Below are 18,109 nucleotides of genomic sequence, written 5' to 3'. Positions count from 1 at the left end.
AAAAAAAAAAAAAAAAAAAAGAAAACAGAAAACGCAACTTGACTTTAAGTAGAAAGAAGTGCTATCCAAACCTTACCTAAGTAGCCCATTTAGTCTCAGCCAATAGCCACCACTCACACACAAGGAACAGCAAACCAATTTTTGTGAATTAATTAAACAAGCATATAATGCAAAAACATAGCAAGCAGAGCAAATACACAACACAAATGGCAAAACTTCCACCTTTTTATTACTTTATCTCAAAGTACAAAGGAACGCCAAGGCTTTACCTCATACAAAATCTGCCTTAGTTTAAAAATCCAGCCACCTAGGCTATAACCCACAGAAAGATACTATGATCCTACAGAAAGTAACCTTGTTTTTCTTTGCCTAACACTTCAACACAAATTTTTCCCATAAACACTCGTTGCTGACATCCCCAACTGAATAGGTTTTTAAATTGCATGAAAAAATTGGCGTGAGCAATTACTTAGCCAAGCAACTGTTTCTATGTTTACTGCCACAACATGGGTAACTGCCCCTTGGATACAATATTGTTTAAAAATCCAGCACATGCACAAAATTAGCCCCAGCATGCTCTAACAACACCACCAACGCAACCCAACAATGCATCACCACCCATATATATGCAACCACTCGGCCGTGTGAGCCACAAGCCATAACATCATTAGAGGCAAGGAGACTAACGACAATTAACGGAAGGACTAATAACGCTCAACTCCACCAAACACATGCACATATTCTTAAAGACATCTCACTATTGTACAACCAACAAACTCTATCAGGTCTAGAACAATATTCCACCAAATTCTCATATGATGTGATGAAGACAATATATTTTCCTCGCTATGATTAGGGGAAAAGCTCGTGGAAGAATTAGTAGCAACAACTCCAGGAAGGAATCCACCACCAGCTGAGTTGTAACGCATGTGCATGCATGTATAAATTGTAGAATGAAGGTTTTTTTTTTAATAGACATGTTGCCTTTTAAATATTGAGGGCTTGTGTCGTTCATGGATTGGGTTAGGAGCCCAATATGGTCCAGTCCTGAAATTTTTTTTTTTTTTTGAAAAATTATACATTATCATTATAAACTATACTTCATTTTACATTTTGACCCGTGAACTATCGAAATGCAAGATTGACCTTCCAAAATTATAACTTTGTAACGCTTAATCATCTTCCAATCTGTTTGGGATTAAGTGTAATAAAATTTAGTATTAAAAGACCAATTTACATACATCTCCCTCTAAAATTGATAGGAGAGGGTAAATTGTTCTTTTAATCCTACATTTCATTAGACTTAATTGAGAAAGTGACCAAAGACAATAAATTGTTACATGAGTTTTAGTTCATGGGGGTTGATCATATATTTCTTGTTATTCAAGTGGGTAAATGTATAATGAGATATAATTTATGGTAAAAAAAAAAAATGTAATTTTCCTTCTCTTTCTTCTTTTTATTATAGTATTATTATTTTTAAAAAAGAAAGAAACTAACTTGAATGATAGTTGAATGAGTCTATGAGATGTTAACGATGCAGGTACGGAAAATTCAAAGATATTATACAAGAAAGTAGTAATGATTTTTCCCAAAAAAAAAAAGAAAAAGAAAAGTAGTAATGATAAATCCAAGGACACAAAGTCATGATAAATCCAAAATTCAAAAAGAAAAAAAGAGTAAGAAATTCTAGAATGCTGAAAACTCACAATACTGGACGAGTTTTTTCTTTGATTAAAGATACTGGAGGCTCAAAGATTCTAACAACGAATGTTAGAAGTCCATGCAAAAGCTCCCACAACTGCGCGTTTTGGCAATCACGCGCAGTCAGATGCAAATTCATGACTTCGACTATGTCCACTTTTTATTTCCCCACACGTAAATGATACGGTTTCTAGAGAAAAAACAAAATGACACACTCACACACAAACACACACACATATATGTATAATAATTGAGTGTAATGTGATATGTACTACACTGACGAATAATTAAAGTCTGCTTAATTAGAAAGTTAGATCGATCCCAAATGCCTATTCCTTTCATAACAGTTTGTACTGTTTCGAGACCTTTGTTCAGTCCTTTGCTCGTTTACTTTCTTTTCATTCTCTTTCTCCTCCCCCATGGTCATCATGGAGCCCAAGCTAATTACTATAAGAACAAAGAAATAAATATCGGTGTCATCATTGATGTGAATTCCCGCATAGGGAAGGAAGAGCAAACAGCGATGGAAATCGCAGCTCAGAATGAAGCTCCCAAGGGTCGAAGTGTGTCTCTCCATTTTCTGGACTCCAACCGAGACCCCCAACAAGTTGCTTCTGCTGGTGAGTTAATTTGTTTTACTACTTTTTTCTTCATCTTTTTTTTTCTTTTTTTGTTTTTTGTTTTTGGTTGTTGTTATTTGTATGCTTGAGATATGATAAAGCTGTTTGAGATGGATAACATGTTGACGTGGTTTCTTTCCATTGAGTACACGTTTCGACTTCGTACAAAAATGAGTGAAACTTAATTCATTTGGTAGTGTGTAACTTATAAAAAAATAGGTGAAAAATACACAATTAATTCTTAAAATTTAACTGAAGTCCTATTCCAGTCATTGAAATTTGATTTTTTTATTTTTTATTCATTTATTTTTTATTTTAAGTCCAAAGAAATGTAACCACGCTATATATTATATTATTATGACGGAACTAGCGTCATGTAACTTTGTCAAATTCTACTATATGCAAACAAGAATTATAATGGCTAAGAGTGTTACGTTCGTCATTTGGATCGGCTTGTTTTTGGAGTTTTTGCACCAAGTTGACAATGTTGGGATCCTTGAAACTTTGAAAATTATTAAGTACTCTCGGAGTACCATAATACTCTCCCCTCTCATATAAATAGTGGATCTCACCATTAATTTAATTAGTGAAACTCACTATTCATGTGAGAAGAGAGAGTACACATTTATGGTATTCCAGGAGTACACAATAATTTTCCCTGAAACCCAAACTGCTACTGCACCATATAAGCGGAAATGCTAAGGGTATGTTTGGTAACTATTTTTTTCCCTTATTTTTCTGTTTTTAAAAACAATTTTCTATTTTTGAGATTAAAAAATTTGTTTGGCAACCCAAAATGAACTAAAAACAAAAACTGTTTTCAAAATTCAATTTGTGAAGAAAATTGAAAACATGCAAACTGCTGTTTTCAGTTTCTAATTTTCAAAAGTCAATGAAAACACGTATTTAATTTAATGAATCTATCTTATTTAATGAGTTAGCTTTAACAACATATTTTAGTTTTTTTTTTTATTCAAAAAACTATTTTTTTAATTTCAACTAACCAAACATGTTTTTGATTTCAAAAATACAAGAAAATTGATTTTTCTTTATATTCCTAAAAATAAGTTTTTGAACATAGAAAACAAAAATTGTTACCAAACATAATCTAAGGTTTTAGTGGCAGTTTTCATCGGTGTAGTTGAATGGTTCCTGAAGTGGGGCTAAAAGAGAAAATCTCAGCTCATAACCCTGTAAATGGGCAATGCCCTTTTTTTTTTTGAAGAAAGGCAATGCCCATTTTATTTATTAATTTTGTATGATAGTCATGTACGAGTGTCAATATTGTATGATAATTAATTTCAATAGTTTATTAGAGCACGTTTGATAGACTGTAATGATGATTACATAGAAATAGAAATATGTATTACAAAGAATACTAGATATTGTAATGTAATACTTATTACTATTCATTTGTTTGGTGATAGAACCGTGAGAACAATGGAATTAAAGCATTTTAAATTAAACTGTCTAAAATACCTTTATTGTAAAATTACAAATACACTTGATAAGGATTAGTTTAACCAACCCAATCTTGAATAGATGACCTCCAACAAATCCAATCTCTCTTCTTCTTCTCTTTTGTAAATAAAATTTCTTTCATTTCATTGTATAGTAGTGACATAAGTAATCAATTGGTCTTTCAAAAATTCTTGAGGGTCTTCGATCAAGTGTCCCACAATTGTAAAATTTGACCAACAAACTACAATCTTACTTGAACAATGGTAAAATACTCAATTTTTTCAAAGTCCTTAATCTTGATTCAATACTTGGTTTTGCTCTTAACCCAACATTAGGTAATTCGGTAGAAATATTTTCTTCCAAGACTTACAAATATCCGAGCTTAAACTTATTCTCAGGGTTATCTTCCCTTTCATATTGATATTCTACCAAAACCTCTACTAGTTTCAAATCTTTAACAGGAGTCCACTTTCGTTTAAATGGACCTTGAGAATTAAGTGTATTTGATTCCCTATCTAAAAAGACAAGACAAATCATAATGTAGCTAAAATACTAACAAAAGAAAATTGGAAGTTGATAAATAAAATGTAAATAACATACAAAAGGTTAGACACAATTTTAATAATTGAACAAAATGATAATTTAAAGAAAGAATAAATATGAACAATAAGAATTGAGATGATTTTATTTTTCCTAATCTCAAATTTTCCCCAATATGAACGATAAGAATCTGAATTTTTCCCCAAAGAGAGAAGGCTGAAAAGCATTAAATAATCTAGCTTAAAATAATATATATATATATATATATATATATATATATAATTTTTCAAAAGTGTACCTATTAACTTCCAGAATTTAAACTAATAATAAAATAATGGCTAGGTGTATATTGGAAAGTCATTAAATTAATTGACTTTTTAATTAGGTAGATATCTTGAGTATCCGAAAATAGAATATTAGGCAAATACCCTAATATGGCAATTGGTACAAGGTAGTGTTTTAGGATTCCTAGGAATATTTAAAGATTTCTATATTTGGTTGCAAATCACGCTAGGGAATTAAATGTCAGGGGAATCTGGATTCCTTCTTTAAACCCCTCTTAGTAGAAATGCGGATTCCCTTTAAAACCAGTGGGTATCCAGATTCTCAAACTTAAAGGAAATTGTACTTTTTATAAATTGACAATTTTAACTCTTTTTCCTTATCATTTAAGCAATTAAGATAAAATATAAAACAAATCATCAATATCTTTTCTCTTGTCTTATAGACCTAGACGTTGTCAGGTTGTTTTGTTATGGATTAAGCTCTTTTAAAAATTATTATTAAGAAAAAAGCATTTGAAAATTTAAATAGTTAATTTTGTATTGTACTTGTCATTTTAAAATGTTAGACTACAGTTTTAATGAATTTGTTATAATTAATAGTTTATATTTTGTTTTTCATTATTTATTTAGAGGAAGATTTTTTTTTTTAAAGGACTTAGTAGTTCACATTCAAATCTAAGGATAGAATGAGAAAAATAAATAATTCATTTAAGATTTTTAGGAATAAACCAAACATTATTATCTCACATTCCTAGAAATCTTAAGAGATTTCTAATGAAACCAAACATAGGAATAGCTACATTTCTAGGCATCCAGATTGTAAGGAATCATATTCTTAGGAGTCTGGATGCTGGGAGTAATGTGGATTCCCGCATACCAAACGCCACATTAATGTTATGGAGTGTTTGGCAAACCACGACAATCAATAGTAATTCTATTTTGATATCTTAGATGAACCAAAAAAAAAAAAAAAAAAAAAAAAAAAAAAAAACAAGGAGGTTGGCACGGGCACTGCTTGATCTATCATTAAAGCCAGGTAGAAACGTTGCCTAAATTCCTAGTTCTACATGAAGATTGATTTAACCTAACCTTTTGCCTACCTATATATACCCTTTGAGGCACAACTTTGAAGACAATTAGGGAGGTTGGCATACTAAGGGTCTGTTTGGATACCGCTTATTGCTGAAAATTGAAAACTTATTGTTGAAAACACTATAGCAAATAATTTTTAAACTATGAATAGTGCCCGTGCGACTTAGTTTTAAAGTTACATTTGTGTTTTTCCGTACTTGTTGGTCCGTGCATAGTGTGCGAGACCCAAGGAAAAATGCAAAACACTTGCTGTGTTTGCTATGGAAACGCACTTTAAGGGCTATTTGGATACCACTTATTGCTGAAAACTGATAATTGAAAATACTGTAGCAAAATAATTTTTAAATGTGTGAATAGTGCCGTAGAACCCAGTTTGAATGAAAATTTTGCTAAAAAGAGTACTTGTGGGTTCCGTAAACAGTGCATGTGACCCACTGACAGAGATGTAAATGCGCTGAAAACAATCCAAACTAACACTAAATGTCCATTTGGCAAAATTATTTTTGCCAACTTATTTTACTATTCAGCTTATTTTTGTTACTATTCATGGCTTCCACTGCACTTTTCGGTACTATTTACGGGTCCTACTGTACTATTTCAACTAACTTTTATCTTTATCTACAATACTTTCAACAAAAAGTTTTCAATTTCAATAAAATAAGCAGATTCCAAACATATCCTAAAGTTAATCTAAGAGTGCCCTTCTCTCTTGAACCTAAAAAAAGATCCCATCTATCATCTATGTTCAACCTACTTGCCCATCGCCTACCTTGTTGTCACGATTTAATCCCCACTGCACTCGCTGCCCATGGCATATCAATAGCTTGCAGTTTGCCAAGGCGTGACCATGAGTCCTTCACAAGCACATGGCCACCAACACATTGCCTTCAAGCCCATTTGTGTAGTCATGTATTACCATGAGCTGCTACCTCAATCCACCATGCATAGCATATGGCATGACTCCCTCTTCAATCTGCCCATTGTTTTGTTTGGTTGGCATAGGTGCAAGGTGCACAACATGCAGCCACTACTTCTCAAGCATCAATGGTCTTACACTAGGTCACAATAGTACTAGGTAGTGGCGGAAAAAATCTTGGACAAGCCAAAATCATCACTCCAGAGGGGGTTTAATCCCAGCACCTACTTTAATTATATGATGATGAAGACAATATATGGTGATCGTTTGTGTTAATACTTCTTACATTTTGATTGCAGCTGAAAATCTTATCAAAGAGAAGAAATTGATTGCTATCATTGGCATGCACTCATGGCAGAAAACAGCTTTAGTTGCTGACGTTGGAAACAGGACTCAAGTTCCAGTTCTTTCATTTGCATCACCTGCCATAACCTCACCAACGATTCAACTTCGTTGGCCTTTGTTGATTCGGATGGCTAATGATGGTTCTGCACAAGTAAAATGCATAGAAGATATTGTCCGTGCATGCAATTGGGGAAGAGTGATTGTTATTTACGAAGAGGATGCATATGGTGGTGATTCAGGAATGTCGGCTCTCTTAGCTGAAGCTCTTCAGAACATTGGGGTGGAGATTGAGTATCGTCTAGTTCTTCCATCATTTTCCTCTGTTTCTAATGCTAAAGGACTTGTACAAGAAGAGCTGGTGAAGCTAGAGAATGAAACGCTGTGTCGGGTTTTTATTGTTCTTCAGTCATCATTAACGATGGTGACTAACTTATTCAGAGAAGCTAAAAAATTGAGACTTGTTGGAGGAGAGACAGAGTCAGCTTGGATAATCCCAGACAGCATTACAAACATGCTGGACTCTGTTGACAAATCCATTATTTCCTCTATGAATGGCACTATAGGAATCAAAACACAATACTCCAATCACAATAAAGAATATGTCAAGTTTGAGAAAAGATTCAGAGCTAATCGTTCAGAGGAAAACTCGAAGCCGGGAATTTATGCTCTACGTGCATATGATAGCATTAAAATCATTACTCGGGCCATAAAGAGTAGTTCTGATGACTCTAGTAGCCTTTTGAAAAATATATTATCAGACAGTTTCTCAGGCTTAAGTGGAGAAATACGTTTTGAAGGGAAAATGCTTTCACAAAATCCCAAATTCAAGATTGTGAAAGTGGATGGGGAGAAAAACAATGAATTAGACATCTGGACAACAGATTATAATGGGGGTGTTAAGAATAAGAATACAAAAGAAAAGGCTTGGCCAGGGCTAGATAAGGTTCCCAAAGGCTGGGCAATGCCTTCAAAAGCAAAACCAATGAGAATCGTAGTTCCAGCTCAAGCCATGTTCAAAGAATTTGTGGAGGACATGAACAGAACCAACTCAAATGGCAAAATATTTCATGGTTTCAGCATTGAAGTCTTCCACAAGGTGATGGAACAATTGAATTATACAGATACTCTGCAATATATATTTGAGTCCAAAAGTGGATCCTATGATGACTTGGTTGAACTTGTCCATAACAAGGTAAACTAAGTAACTAACTTTTTATCTCTGAATATATAGCTATATTAGTCAATTCATCAATTTTTTGTCTAATGTGTATTTATTTTATAAAATTGTTAAAGATACAAACTATTTTACAACATTTTTTTTGCAAACTATTGATATGATGGATAATTATTGGTAAGTGACAAAGTGACATCAATGGTGACTTCAAATGAAAACCAATAAGAATTTGTCACAATAATAGTTTGTAAAAATATTATAAAATAATTTGTGGTTGTCATAACAACCATTAACTTCAAGAACTGATACTAACCTGCCCTAAATTTACATTGAGGACTCTTGTAAGTGCACAAATTCTAGAATCAGTATATACTAAAATTCAAGAATAAGAAGTCTTCTTTTCAAGACTTTTTTTAATTTTGGTAATTGAATTGATATTTCCTTTTGAGAGAGGCAGGGAGGTAAGTGGGTAGATTAGAGAATATGTGTCCAAATATTGGATAATTAGTATTAAACTATTACATGTGAAATTTAAGATCAATTTTAAATTTTCAAATTTTGATTAATATTATCATTATTTTGTGGCTTCAAAATACTGACAAAGGTCTTCATTTGGACCAAATAAGGAAGAATTGTGATGCTGTTGTTGGTGATATAACCATACTATCCAAAAGGTCAAAGGATGTGGAATTTACTCAGCCATACACAGAGTCAGGGTTGACTATGGTAGTTCCAGCGAAGTCTAAAGAGTCACCGTGGATGTTCATGAAGCCTTTTACCCGGGAAGTGTGGTTGGTGGTTGCTTTCATCTTGATTTACACCATGTTCATAGTTTGGTTCTTGGAGCATCCATCCAATCCGGAATTTAAAGGCTCGTTGAATGATCAGATTGCGACCGCCATGTGGTTTGCCTTCTGCTCTCTGTTCTTTGCTCACAGTAAGTATAAATGTTCAATTATAGGACTCAGAATGTTATGTTCATTGATTCTCAAAAGAAAAAAAAAGTTATGCTCATTGGTCGGCTCAATAATTATAAGCCTGCAAACACTCTTAGGCATATCACACGAACAACCAATTTGTAGTTATATTATTGTTTCATTGTTCCTGTTTCCATATACTCTTTCATTTCTCGGCTTATGAATATAACATAATTATGTTAGGCACATTAACAAGCAACCCATCCCAGGGTTTCTAGTTAGAGATATAATTCATCATGTCAATGATCATGATAAAACTAATCTGCATTAGGCAGCCACAGTTCTAGAATAATACACATTAGACAGGTCTAATAAACATAAACACTATATTAGCAAGGGAGTAGCAAAAACAACGAGTAAATCCTATGTCCCACACTTAGTATTCCACTTTATACTGTAGTAGCAACTATATATCCCATGTATCTGAGTATTTAATTTAGCAGATGAATGTTCTAAATTTATTCTTCTATAATTAGTGGATGATCTAATTTTCTTTGTTAGGCTTGTCCTGAAAATGCAAGTAACGTATGAGTATATGACTAAATATAAGGAGTAGTCAGGACAATCATTGAATTTTAAGAAATCCATAACTATGTGTTTAATAAAAACACCCCAAGAACCATTGCATACTGCAGTTAGTAATGTCAATCTTGGCAAATCCTCATTTAGGAGTTAAAACACTCATTAGCACATGTTTTATCTTTCAGGAGAGAAGATTTACAACCACCTTACACGAGTGGTGATCGCAGTGTGGCTCTTTCTAGTGTTTGTGTTAACTGCAAGCTACACTGCCAATCTCTCTTCAATGCTCACTATTCAGAGTATGGAACCGAGTGTCACATCTATGGAGTCGCTTAAGAGTAACAACTTAACCGTTGGTTATGACAACGGTACCTTTGTAGGCAAATACCTGGTGGAAGTGCATAATTTCAGCTCTACCAACATCAAGGCAATTGATAGCGTAGAGAAATATATAAAGGAATTTGAAAGCAAAGGTATATCAGCTGCCTTTCTTGAAGCCCCATATGCGAAAGTCTTCCTCCATAAACACTGCAAGGGATACATCGCTGACACCAGTCATACGGCCACCTTCAGATTTGGAGGCTTTGGATTTGTGAGTAACATTTTTCTTAATATTATATAAATATACACATATACACGGCCACCTATATATGTAGGGTTTGTGAGTAACCATTAACAAATACAAAAACCTTCATACTTCATCATTTGATCATTCTAAAAAAGTTAGTATAATTTTTTTCATTAAAATAAAAAGAAGTACATACAAATGAATTTTGCATTTTGGGCAACAATAATCACTTCTATGTTTCATGCAATTTTTTCCCATGGAATTCAAAAGCGCTTTGATGTTTCTATTTTTTGTCTGATCTTGCACTTGCAATGATGCTAGGGTCCTAGGGATACTTTCTACTTTGTCATTAAAGAGAGAGAGAGAGAGAGAGAGAGAGAGAGAGAGAAATCCCTGCTTTTGCAATTTTCAAACAATGCTAAAGAGCTCTCTAGCTTATATGAGTTATTGCAAGAGGAAAAAAAAACATTGTAAGATGTGTGTAATAGATGTTGCTTGCGTGTGTACAATAAACTTCGAACAATATCCATTACACACATACTTGTTACATACGTCACTTTTGCACAAAAACTTGACTTGAGTCATGGTTTTAGTATAAAAAAAAATGTGTGTAAATTAATGGGTGGTTGTAAGGGACATTTCTCTTTATAAAATTACTCCCATTGTGCCTAATTTCTGTCATTTAATGTTTTCATTAGAGCTAAAGCTCTACTTTCTACATTAATACCAAATAAACCCTTTACCCTTAATTGTAGAGTTTTTGCTATTGAGAACTTTTAACCGAAAGGTTTTTTGGTATTTGACAAATTCCACATAACAGTGCACTAAATTTCTGAATTTATAAATTATGAATATTGAATTGTAACGTCCAAATTTCAACTTTAGCCTTAAAAGTTGTTATCAGCTTTAAGACTCTTTTAAAACTCTAACAAAATTGCTAGATTTGTGTGTGTGTACGTATATATAGTATTTGTTACCTGTTAATGCACTAGGAGACACCCCGGAGCTCTACAATTAACAATTTGATAATTACAATAAAATTATATTTTCTATAGCAATGCCAAATGCGCACATAATCTTTTAAATTCACGCGAATATAAATTTTAATTAAAAGGAAGGGAAAAGAAGGAAATATAATTAAGTGGCTAATAAAGAAATAGAAATGGCTTTCAACTCAATAAAATTAAATAAAAGTGAAGTATTAATAAATAAATCATGTCCTCTAAGCAATAAAATAATCAAATTCAATGATATTGATTTAGAAAGTTAGTAAAAACATTGGAGGTTTTTATTTTATTTTATTTTATTTTTTGATAATTTGATAGTTAGAGGAGTGGGGATTTGAATCCTAGATGTCTCCATTTGAAATTCTAGAAAGTACCAATCAATTGAGTTATAAGGCCATTAACTCTTTGTATTTTTCCTTAATAAATAGTAATTATTGTTAAAATTTCTTACTTTCCAAGCAGGCATTTCAAAAAGGCTCTCCGTTTGCTAGAGAGTTTTCGGAAGGAATTCTGAGACTATCAGAGAAAGGAGATCTAAAGATACTTGAAAATGATTTGACTCCCCCGAATGAGTGTTCAATGAATGTGTCTTCCGATGAAACCAGAAGCTTGGGCCTAAAAAGTTTCTGGGGTCTCTGCTTGATATCTTTCTCCACTTCCACCATTTGTTTTTTGCTATCCTTGATTCATTTAATAAAGAACTATCAACGCTATGAAGAGGCAAACCGAGGTAGTGTAACTCCGAGTGGGGGCGTTTGGGACAAGGCAGCTAGAATAGCAATTTACTTTTATGATAAAGAGATGGGGCTTAGGAGAGCTCAATCTTCAAGCGAACCGAGTCTGGTTATGATACAAAGCTAATCCATGTTCCACACTGGCAAATATGCCGAAAAGGATTTCGTATTTAATTTGAAATGAAGAGAGTTCATTGTAAAGTTAAGATTTTATTTTTTTCAATTTGATATTGTACAAAGTGTCGTGTAATACCTGAAACAAGGGTTGCAACTGGCATGAATTTTCGTATCCTCTCTAAACGTTGACATCACAGCTCTATGTGTATCACTGGTCCTGTTAGGAGCAATTATTTTGTAATGTACTGTCTTCGACATCACAAGTCAAAAATAGCATCTTCCATGATGTCTCGTAATATGTTGTTTGGATTTGACCATATATCAAAATCCTCCTTTCCTTGAACAAAATCGAGTTTTTCTTTTTTAGATTGAAGCAGTCAAGTCAAAGGCACCAAGTTAAAGATACTTGAGAACAAAGCTCTACTAAAACCAGTCAGTCTTTGTTTTAGCTGATCGTTTTCACTCACACACGTTTAACGTATATAGAATGGTATCCAACCATGTCCTCATCTATATAATAGTTGCTGTGATTAAGATTTAAGACAACCTTTTTATTCTTTATCAAATAAAGACAGCCTTTTTCTTTTCTTATTGGTTGAACACAACTATGTCAAATCCTAGAATGGCTTTCCCTTTCATTACCGGCAAAACAGTCATAAAATTTTTCCTCTCTTTCGCCATACTAGTCTCCTTTCTTCTCTCACTCTCTCATGGAGATGAAGTTGCTAATACGACTAACAAAGTTCCAAAGGGTTGGGCAATGCCTACTGAACAAAATCCATTGAAAATTGTAGTTCTAGGTAGAGCTTCATTTCAAAAGTTTGTAAAGGTTGACTACAGCGGGAAGAAGCTAGATAATTCCAAATTTGACGGTTGGTGCATTGATGTTTTCAAAGAGGTGCTTAAAAATTTGCCTTATTCTCTGCCCTATGAATTAAATGCCTTGAATGTCAGCTATGAAGAGCTGGTTCATGGTGTCTACAACAAGGTAACAACTCTAGATTTACCATTCAGTTTCTTAAATATCTTCCTTAACGTCAGGGTCGGCCCTAGACATTTTAGGGCCTTAGGCGGGAACTAAAATGGAGCATTATATATATATATATATATTAATTAAATTAATATTTATTTATTTAATATTTTATATTATATTATACTTTATTTAAAATCTATTTTTCTTGCATTTTGAGATGCAAATTAATTAATTAAATTTTTGTATTCAAGTTCTTCTAACATCTTATTTTCAATCAATAGTATAAATAACTTACTTAATCTTTCTTGAGACACTATCGATTTTAGATATGATTTTATTAATTTTAATTTTGAAAAACTTCTTTCTGCAGAAGCAACAGTAATAGATATTGTTAGTAAAATTCTATGAGCAATACATGTATTTAGAAATGAATCTAACATTTTTATATAATTTAGTATATCAATTGGAGTATATTCTTTTACTTGTAAAATTTCTTTTAAAACATTTAACTCTGAAAATAAATATAAACCATCAATATTATAATAAACATCATGTTTGAGAAAATATTCAAGTTTACGACAGTATTTTTGCAAACTATCATCTAGCTAAGAGAGAGAGGCGAAGAGCAAGAGTGAGAGAAAATAAAGGTATGAGTAAATTTTAGGGATTTAAGATTTTTAATTTGTTTTGATTTGAGATTGTTTTGTGGGTAATTTTTTAGATTGGATTTGCATTTTATCCGGTTGATTTTTTATTTTTCTAGAGGTTAAGGATGCTTTTTTGGGATAATTGATTTTTTTAGACCAAAATTTTTTTTTGGGTACCAATGTTTACAAGGATGTTTCAAATTTAACGTTCATGTGTTGCATGACACAATATAAACATTCAAATTAATTCCTCAAATTGTTTATATGTTCGCTTATATGTTTGAACTCATAAAAAATTTGCCTCGTTGTTCATACCCACCTAGAAAAAAGGTCCTTTGGATATGCTAATATTTAGTATAAACGAAATTTAAATCAATAGACCGCCAACACTAACATTCGGTTTCTTTTAGAGCAAGTAATTAAGCAATAAATGTAAATTCTCTCCGGTCTCCATCTTTCACAGAAGAGAGCCTTCAAGTGAAAGTTCCTATGGTGAGAAGTTACAGTGGGAAGAAAAATGAATATTGAGTATAGATCAATTTTATATTGTCTTCTGATATTGGTTTCTCAAAACTATGAAATTTCTTATTTCTAATCTAGATTGCAAGTCAAGAGCACTCCAGTTAGACTTTTCTAATAGTTTGCCTAACTTTGAATGGCTCGTTTTGAAAGAGACAGAAAGCCCTTGGAAGAGCAGTGAATCTGTGACTAAAAAAAGTCGTATAAAACTTACGACTTTTTTCATATGTTTATTGTTTTCTTTGATTTCTTAGTTACAAACTTGCTTCTGATAAAGACTATGCTTGTCATGTATCATTGTATGATCTAAAAACAATGGAAGACTTACGATGCTGTTGTTGGAGATGTGACCATATTGGCAGACCGTACAAAATATGTGGAATTCACTCAGCCATTTGCCGAGTCAGGGTTGTCCATGGTAGTTCCTGCAAAACCTGAAGGATCAGCATGGATGTTCTTGAAGCCTTTCACCTGGAAAATGTGGCTGGCAACCGGTGTTGGCTTGATTTACACAATGCTTATTGTTTGGTTCTTGGAGCATCAGTGTAATCCAGAATTTAATGGCCCACTGAAGAATCAGATTGGTACCACAATTTGGTTCACATTCTCCACTCTATTCTTTGCTCACAGTAAGTACAGACGTCTATAATCTGTTTATTTATTTTGTTTATTTATTTATTTTATTTTTTATTTATTTTTAATTTTTATGAGCAACAATGTGTCTCACCATGATAAGAACTCTATGACACTTAGCACAAGCTAATGATCAAGTCTTCCACACTGTTTATCGAGTCTAACCAGCTTCAAGGCTGCCTCATTGTGCCCTCCCCTAATAAGTTATGGCTGTCTGGGATGTAAAGTAATATAATTGGTTTACCATGGCACAAATCCCTCTCTTATTTCTGTACATGTAGCTAGCTAATTTTCAGAGACCTAGTACTTTGACAACTTTGTTATTAGTGGGAGTTAAAGAGGTTCGTTTATGTTCAAGGTTTAGAATGCGAGGCTCGTTTATGTTCAAGGTTTAGAATGCGATACTATCTGAAAGGTTGCAAGTCATGTATGACTGGAAAAGATACTTTGTGTATGAAATACAAAATTGCTTTTGATGCAAGCATTTGCTTACAACTTAATGCTAATTTTACAAAATGGATTGACCCCTGTAGGATCAATTAAGTTCATCTTATAATGAAATTGCTTTCTAATCAATAGGAGCTCCAGAGATAAAAACTAAACACAGCCAAGATGAAATTTCTAATGAATGTAATCCATTACATTTGCAGGGGAGAAAGTTTATAGCAACCTTACTCGAGTGGTGGTGGTAGTTTGGCTTTTTGTTGTGTTGATCCTAACCTCAAGCTACACTGCTAATCTGTCTTCAATGCTCACCGTGCTACGATTACAACCAGTTAGAGATATCGAGTGGCTGAAGAGCAGCAATGTAAAAATTGGTTGTGATGGCGATTCATTTGTAATGACTTACCTGCAGGAAGTGCTCAAGTTTAATTTAAAGAAAATCATTAAAGTTAAAACTGAATCTGATTATGAAGAGCATTTTAGAAACAAAAGCATAGCTGCTGCCTTATTTGAACTTCCATATGAGAAAGTTTTCATCGACAAGTATCACAAGGGATTCACCACCTCCACACAGACGTATAGATTTGGAGGATTTGGCTTTGTAAGTAATAACTACACCTTGCAGCTTTCAGTTTCCACATAATTTCAAGTTGATTATTCCAGAGTTCAAAACTGAATATTTCCAAAAAGGAAGCAAAAAAGCATGTTACATATTATCATTGGCATTCAATGAATTTATTTTTTCAGATTATTTCGGGCCTTAAAGAATTCTTTGCAGAAAATATGAATTCCAGACAGTTTAAATATGAAAAGAAACAATTTTGTAGAGAGTTTCTGCAAGCTTTCTACGGTGGCTAAAACTAGTTCATTATTATAAAGAAGTCTTCATTTATTTTCAGACAATGGTTTTAAGCCCCTAAATCCTCAATAAATATTGATTAAATGAAATTTTCCATACATGCTATGATTTTTATGTTAGTAATTCCATTCCAATGTGTTACCATTCTTGCCATTTGAGTTGTATCAATTTCATGCTTTAGATTAAGAAATTTTAAGGTTAAAGGGGTATCTGGTGCCACGTCATTTAAAGTTTTTAAGTATTAAAAACTGTCTCCATTTCATTGCAATTGAGAGAATCATCTTTTTAGTAGGAATCACTTCTAATTTACCCTCCATGCAGGTATTCCAGAAAGGCTCGCCACTAGTGAAGGGCTTTTCAGAAGCCATATTAAGGCTATCAGAAGATGGTACCCTAACAAATCTTGAAGATAAATGGTTGACTCCCTCACGTGGGTGTTCAACATACCAAACATCCAGCGATACAGATCCTTTGAGCATCCAGAGCTTCTGGGGTCTCTACCTTATATCTGCTGCCATTTCTACAATTTGTTTCCTACTGTCATTAATTCGATTGCTAAAGAATTATCAACATCTTCAAGAGGCAAACGAAGACAATGCAACTCCTAACCCAATAAGAGTTTGGAACAAGGCGGTTGGACTTGCAAAATACTTCTATAATGGAGAGATCATTGCAACAGGGAGGGCTTCAAGTTCATCTCGTACGCCAGACTTACATAGTTGGACTCCTTTAAGATGGGAAGACGTGAGGACTATCGACATTCCCCACGATATTAACCAGGCCTCCCCACCTTCTGAAATTGAAGTGTCATAGAACTCCTTATTGAATGCACAGAGTAGCATAGGTAGGTTTTGGATGAAGAATTTTTATAATGAGCCTAAATGTTGTAATATTTACTTCTAATTGTCTACTACTAATTGTTGGAGGGGGCACTTTATGAAAGAAAGGGTTGTTAAGAGTTTGTTACAAATAGTTGGCTGGTGAGTTAGTTAGTTGCCTCGCTCAATTAGTTACATGAGTTAGATAGTTGAAGGAGAAAACTCGATGTGAATCAACTGTATAAATATTTATCAAATGTCAATAGTGTTGAATATCAATAAGAAATTAATTAGTCAGACTTGCCGTTAGAAAAACATAATTTTAGACAAAAATAAACATAATAAGAATCAAAAGGCTAGGGTTTTAAATTATGAATTGTGCAACCAAATTTACGCAATTTCAAGTTGAGCCCTGATGGGAAGACGTGAGGACTATCGACATTCCCCACGATATTAACCAGGCCTCCCCACCTTCTGAAATTGAAGTGTCATAGAACTCCTTATTGAATGCACAGAGTAGCATAGGTAGGTTTTGGATGAAGAATTTTTATAATGAGCCTAAATGTTGTAATATTTACTTCTAATTGTCTACTACTAATTGTTGGAGGGGGCACTTTATGAAAGAAAGGGTTGTTAAGAGTTTGTTACAAATAGTTGGCTGGTGAGTTAGTTAGTTGCCTCGCTCAATTAGTTACATGAGTTAGATAGTTGAAGGAGAAAACTCGATGTGAATCAACTGTATAAATATTTATCAAATGTCAATAGTGTTGAATATCAATAAGAAATTAATTAGTCAGACTTGCCGTTAGAAAAACATAATTTTAGACAAAAATAAACATAATAAGAATCAAAAGGCTAGGGTTTTAAATTATGAATTGTGCAACCAAATTTACGCAATTTCAAGTTGAGCCCGGTCCCTTCCCTGTCATAGTCTTAGTCCCCAGTAAATTTGCTCTCTCGTTCATCTCTTCTAATCTCTCCTCAATTCCTTTTTTTTTTTTTTTTTAATCTGATAAACATATAAAAAATGTAATCAATGTATAAAAGACAAAAGAAACACACTACAATAACAACTTTCAGATGCAACATCTTTATAAAGTGCCAAACCTCACTTTAACCACCGGTCCTTCTATACAGATGGGTGAATATGTGTAA

At 33.2% G+C, this 18,109-nt stretch overlaps 2 protein-coding genes across 2 annotated transcripts; both read left to right on the top strand.

Annotated features, from left to right (window-relative positions):
• The first annotated feature begins 1,955 nt into the window (after positions 1–1,955).
• Positions 1,956–12,382, top strand: LOC136061254 (glutamate receptor 2.7-like). The gene is made up of 5 exons (XM_065781246.1): positions 1,956–2,324; positions 6,917–8,154; positions 8,767–9,073; positions 9,821–10,227; positions 11,673–12,382. Exons 1-5 carry the CDS (start codon positions 2,030–2,032, stop codon positions 12,069–12,071), a joined length of 2,646 nt encoding a protein of 881 aa, XP_065637318.1. The 5' UTR covers positions 1,956–2,029; the 3' UTR covers positions 12,072–12,382.
• Positions 12,383–12,683: 301 nt separating this feature from the next.
• On the top strand, positions 12,684–16,949 carry LOC111999942 (glutamate receptor 3.5-like). The gene is made up of 4 exons (XM_065781225.1): positions 12,684–13,049; positions 14,523–14,829; positions 15,484–15,878; positions 16,458–16,949. Exons 1-4 carry the CDS (start codon positions 12,684–12,686, stop codon positions 16,947–16,949), a joined length of 1,560 nt encoding a protein of 519 aa, XP_065637297.1.
• Positions 16,950–18,109: the final 1,160 nt, after the last annotated feature.

Source organism: Quercus suber, unplaced genomic scaffold (genome assembly GCF_002906115.3).
Source record: "Quercus suber isolate HL8 unplaced genomic scaffold, Cork oak 2.0 scaffold_260, whole genome shotgun sequence".
Lineage (NCBI taxonomy): Eukaryota > Viridiplantae > Streptophyta > Magnoliopsida > Fagales > Fagaceae > Quercus > Quercus suber.
Note: the sequence above shows the minus strand (reverse complement) of the source record. Positions and strands in the feature narration are given on the sequence as shown.

Coding starts and splice junctions, on each gene's coding strand:
- LOC136061254 (XM_065781246.1), top strand. CDS start 2,030: ATGCCTATTCCTTTCATAACAGTTTGTACTGTTTCGAGACCTTTGTTC. Junction 2,325..6,916: donor CCAACAAGTTGCTTCTGCTG/GTGAGTTAATTT, acceptor TTTTGATTGCAG/CTGAAAATCTTATCAAAGAG. Junction 9,074..9,820: donor CTCTCTGTTCTTTGCTCACA/GTAAGTATAAAT, acceptor TTTATCTTTCAG/GAGAGAAGATTTACAACCAC.
- LOC111999942 (XM_065781225.1), top strand. CDS start 12,684: ATGGCTTTCCCTTTCATTACCGGCAAAACAGTCATAAAATTTTTCCTC. Junction 13,050..14,522: donor TTCATGGTGTCTACAACAAG/GTAACAACTCTA, acceptor AAACAATGGAAG/ACTTACGATGCTGTTGTTGG. Junction 14,830..15,483: donor CACTCTATTCTTTGCTCACA/GTAAGTACAGAC, acceptor TTACATTTGCAG/GGGAGAAAGTTTATAGCAAC.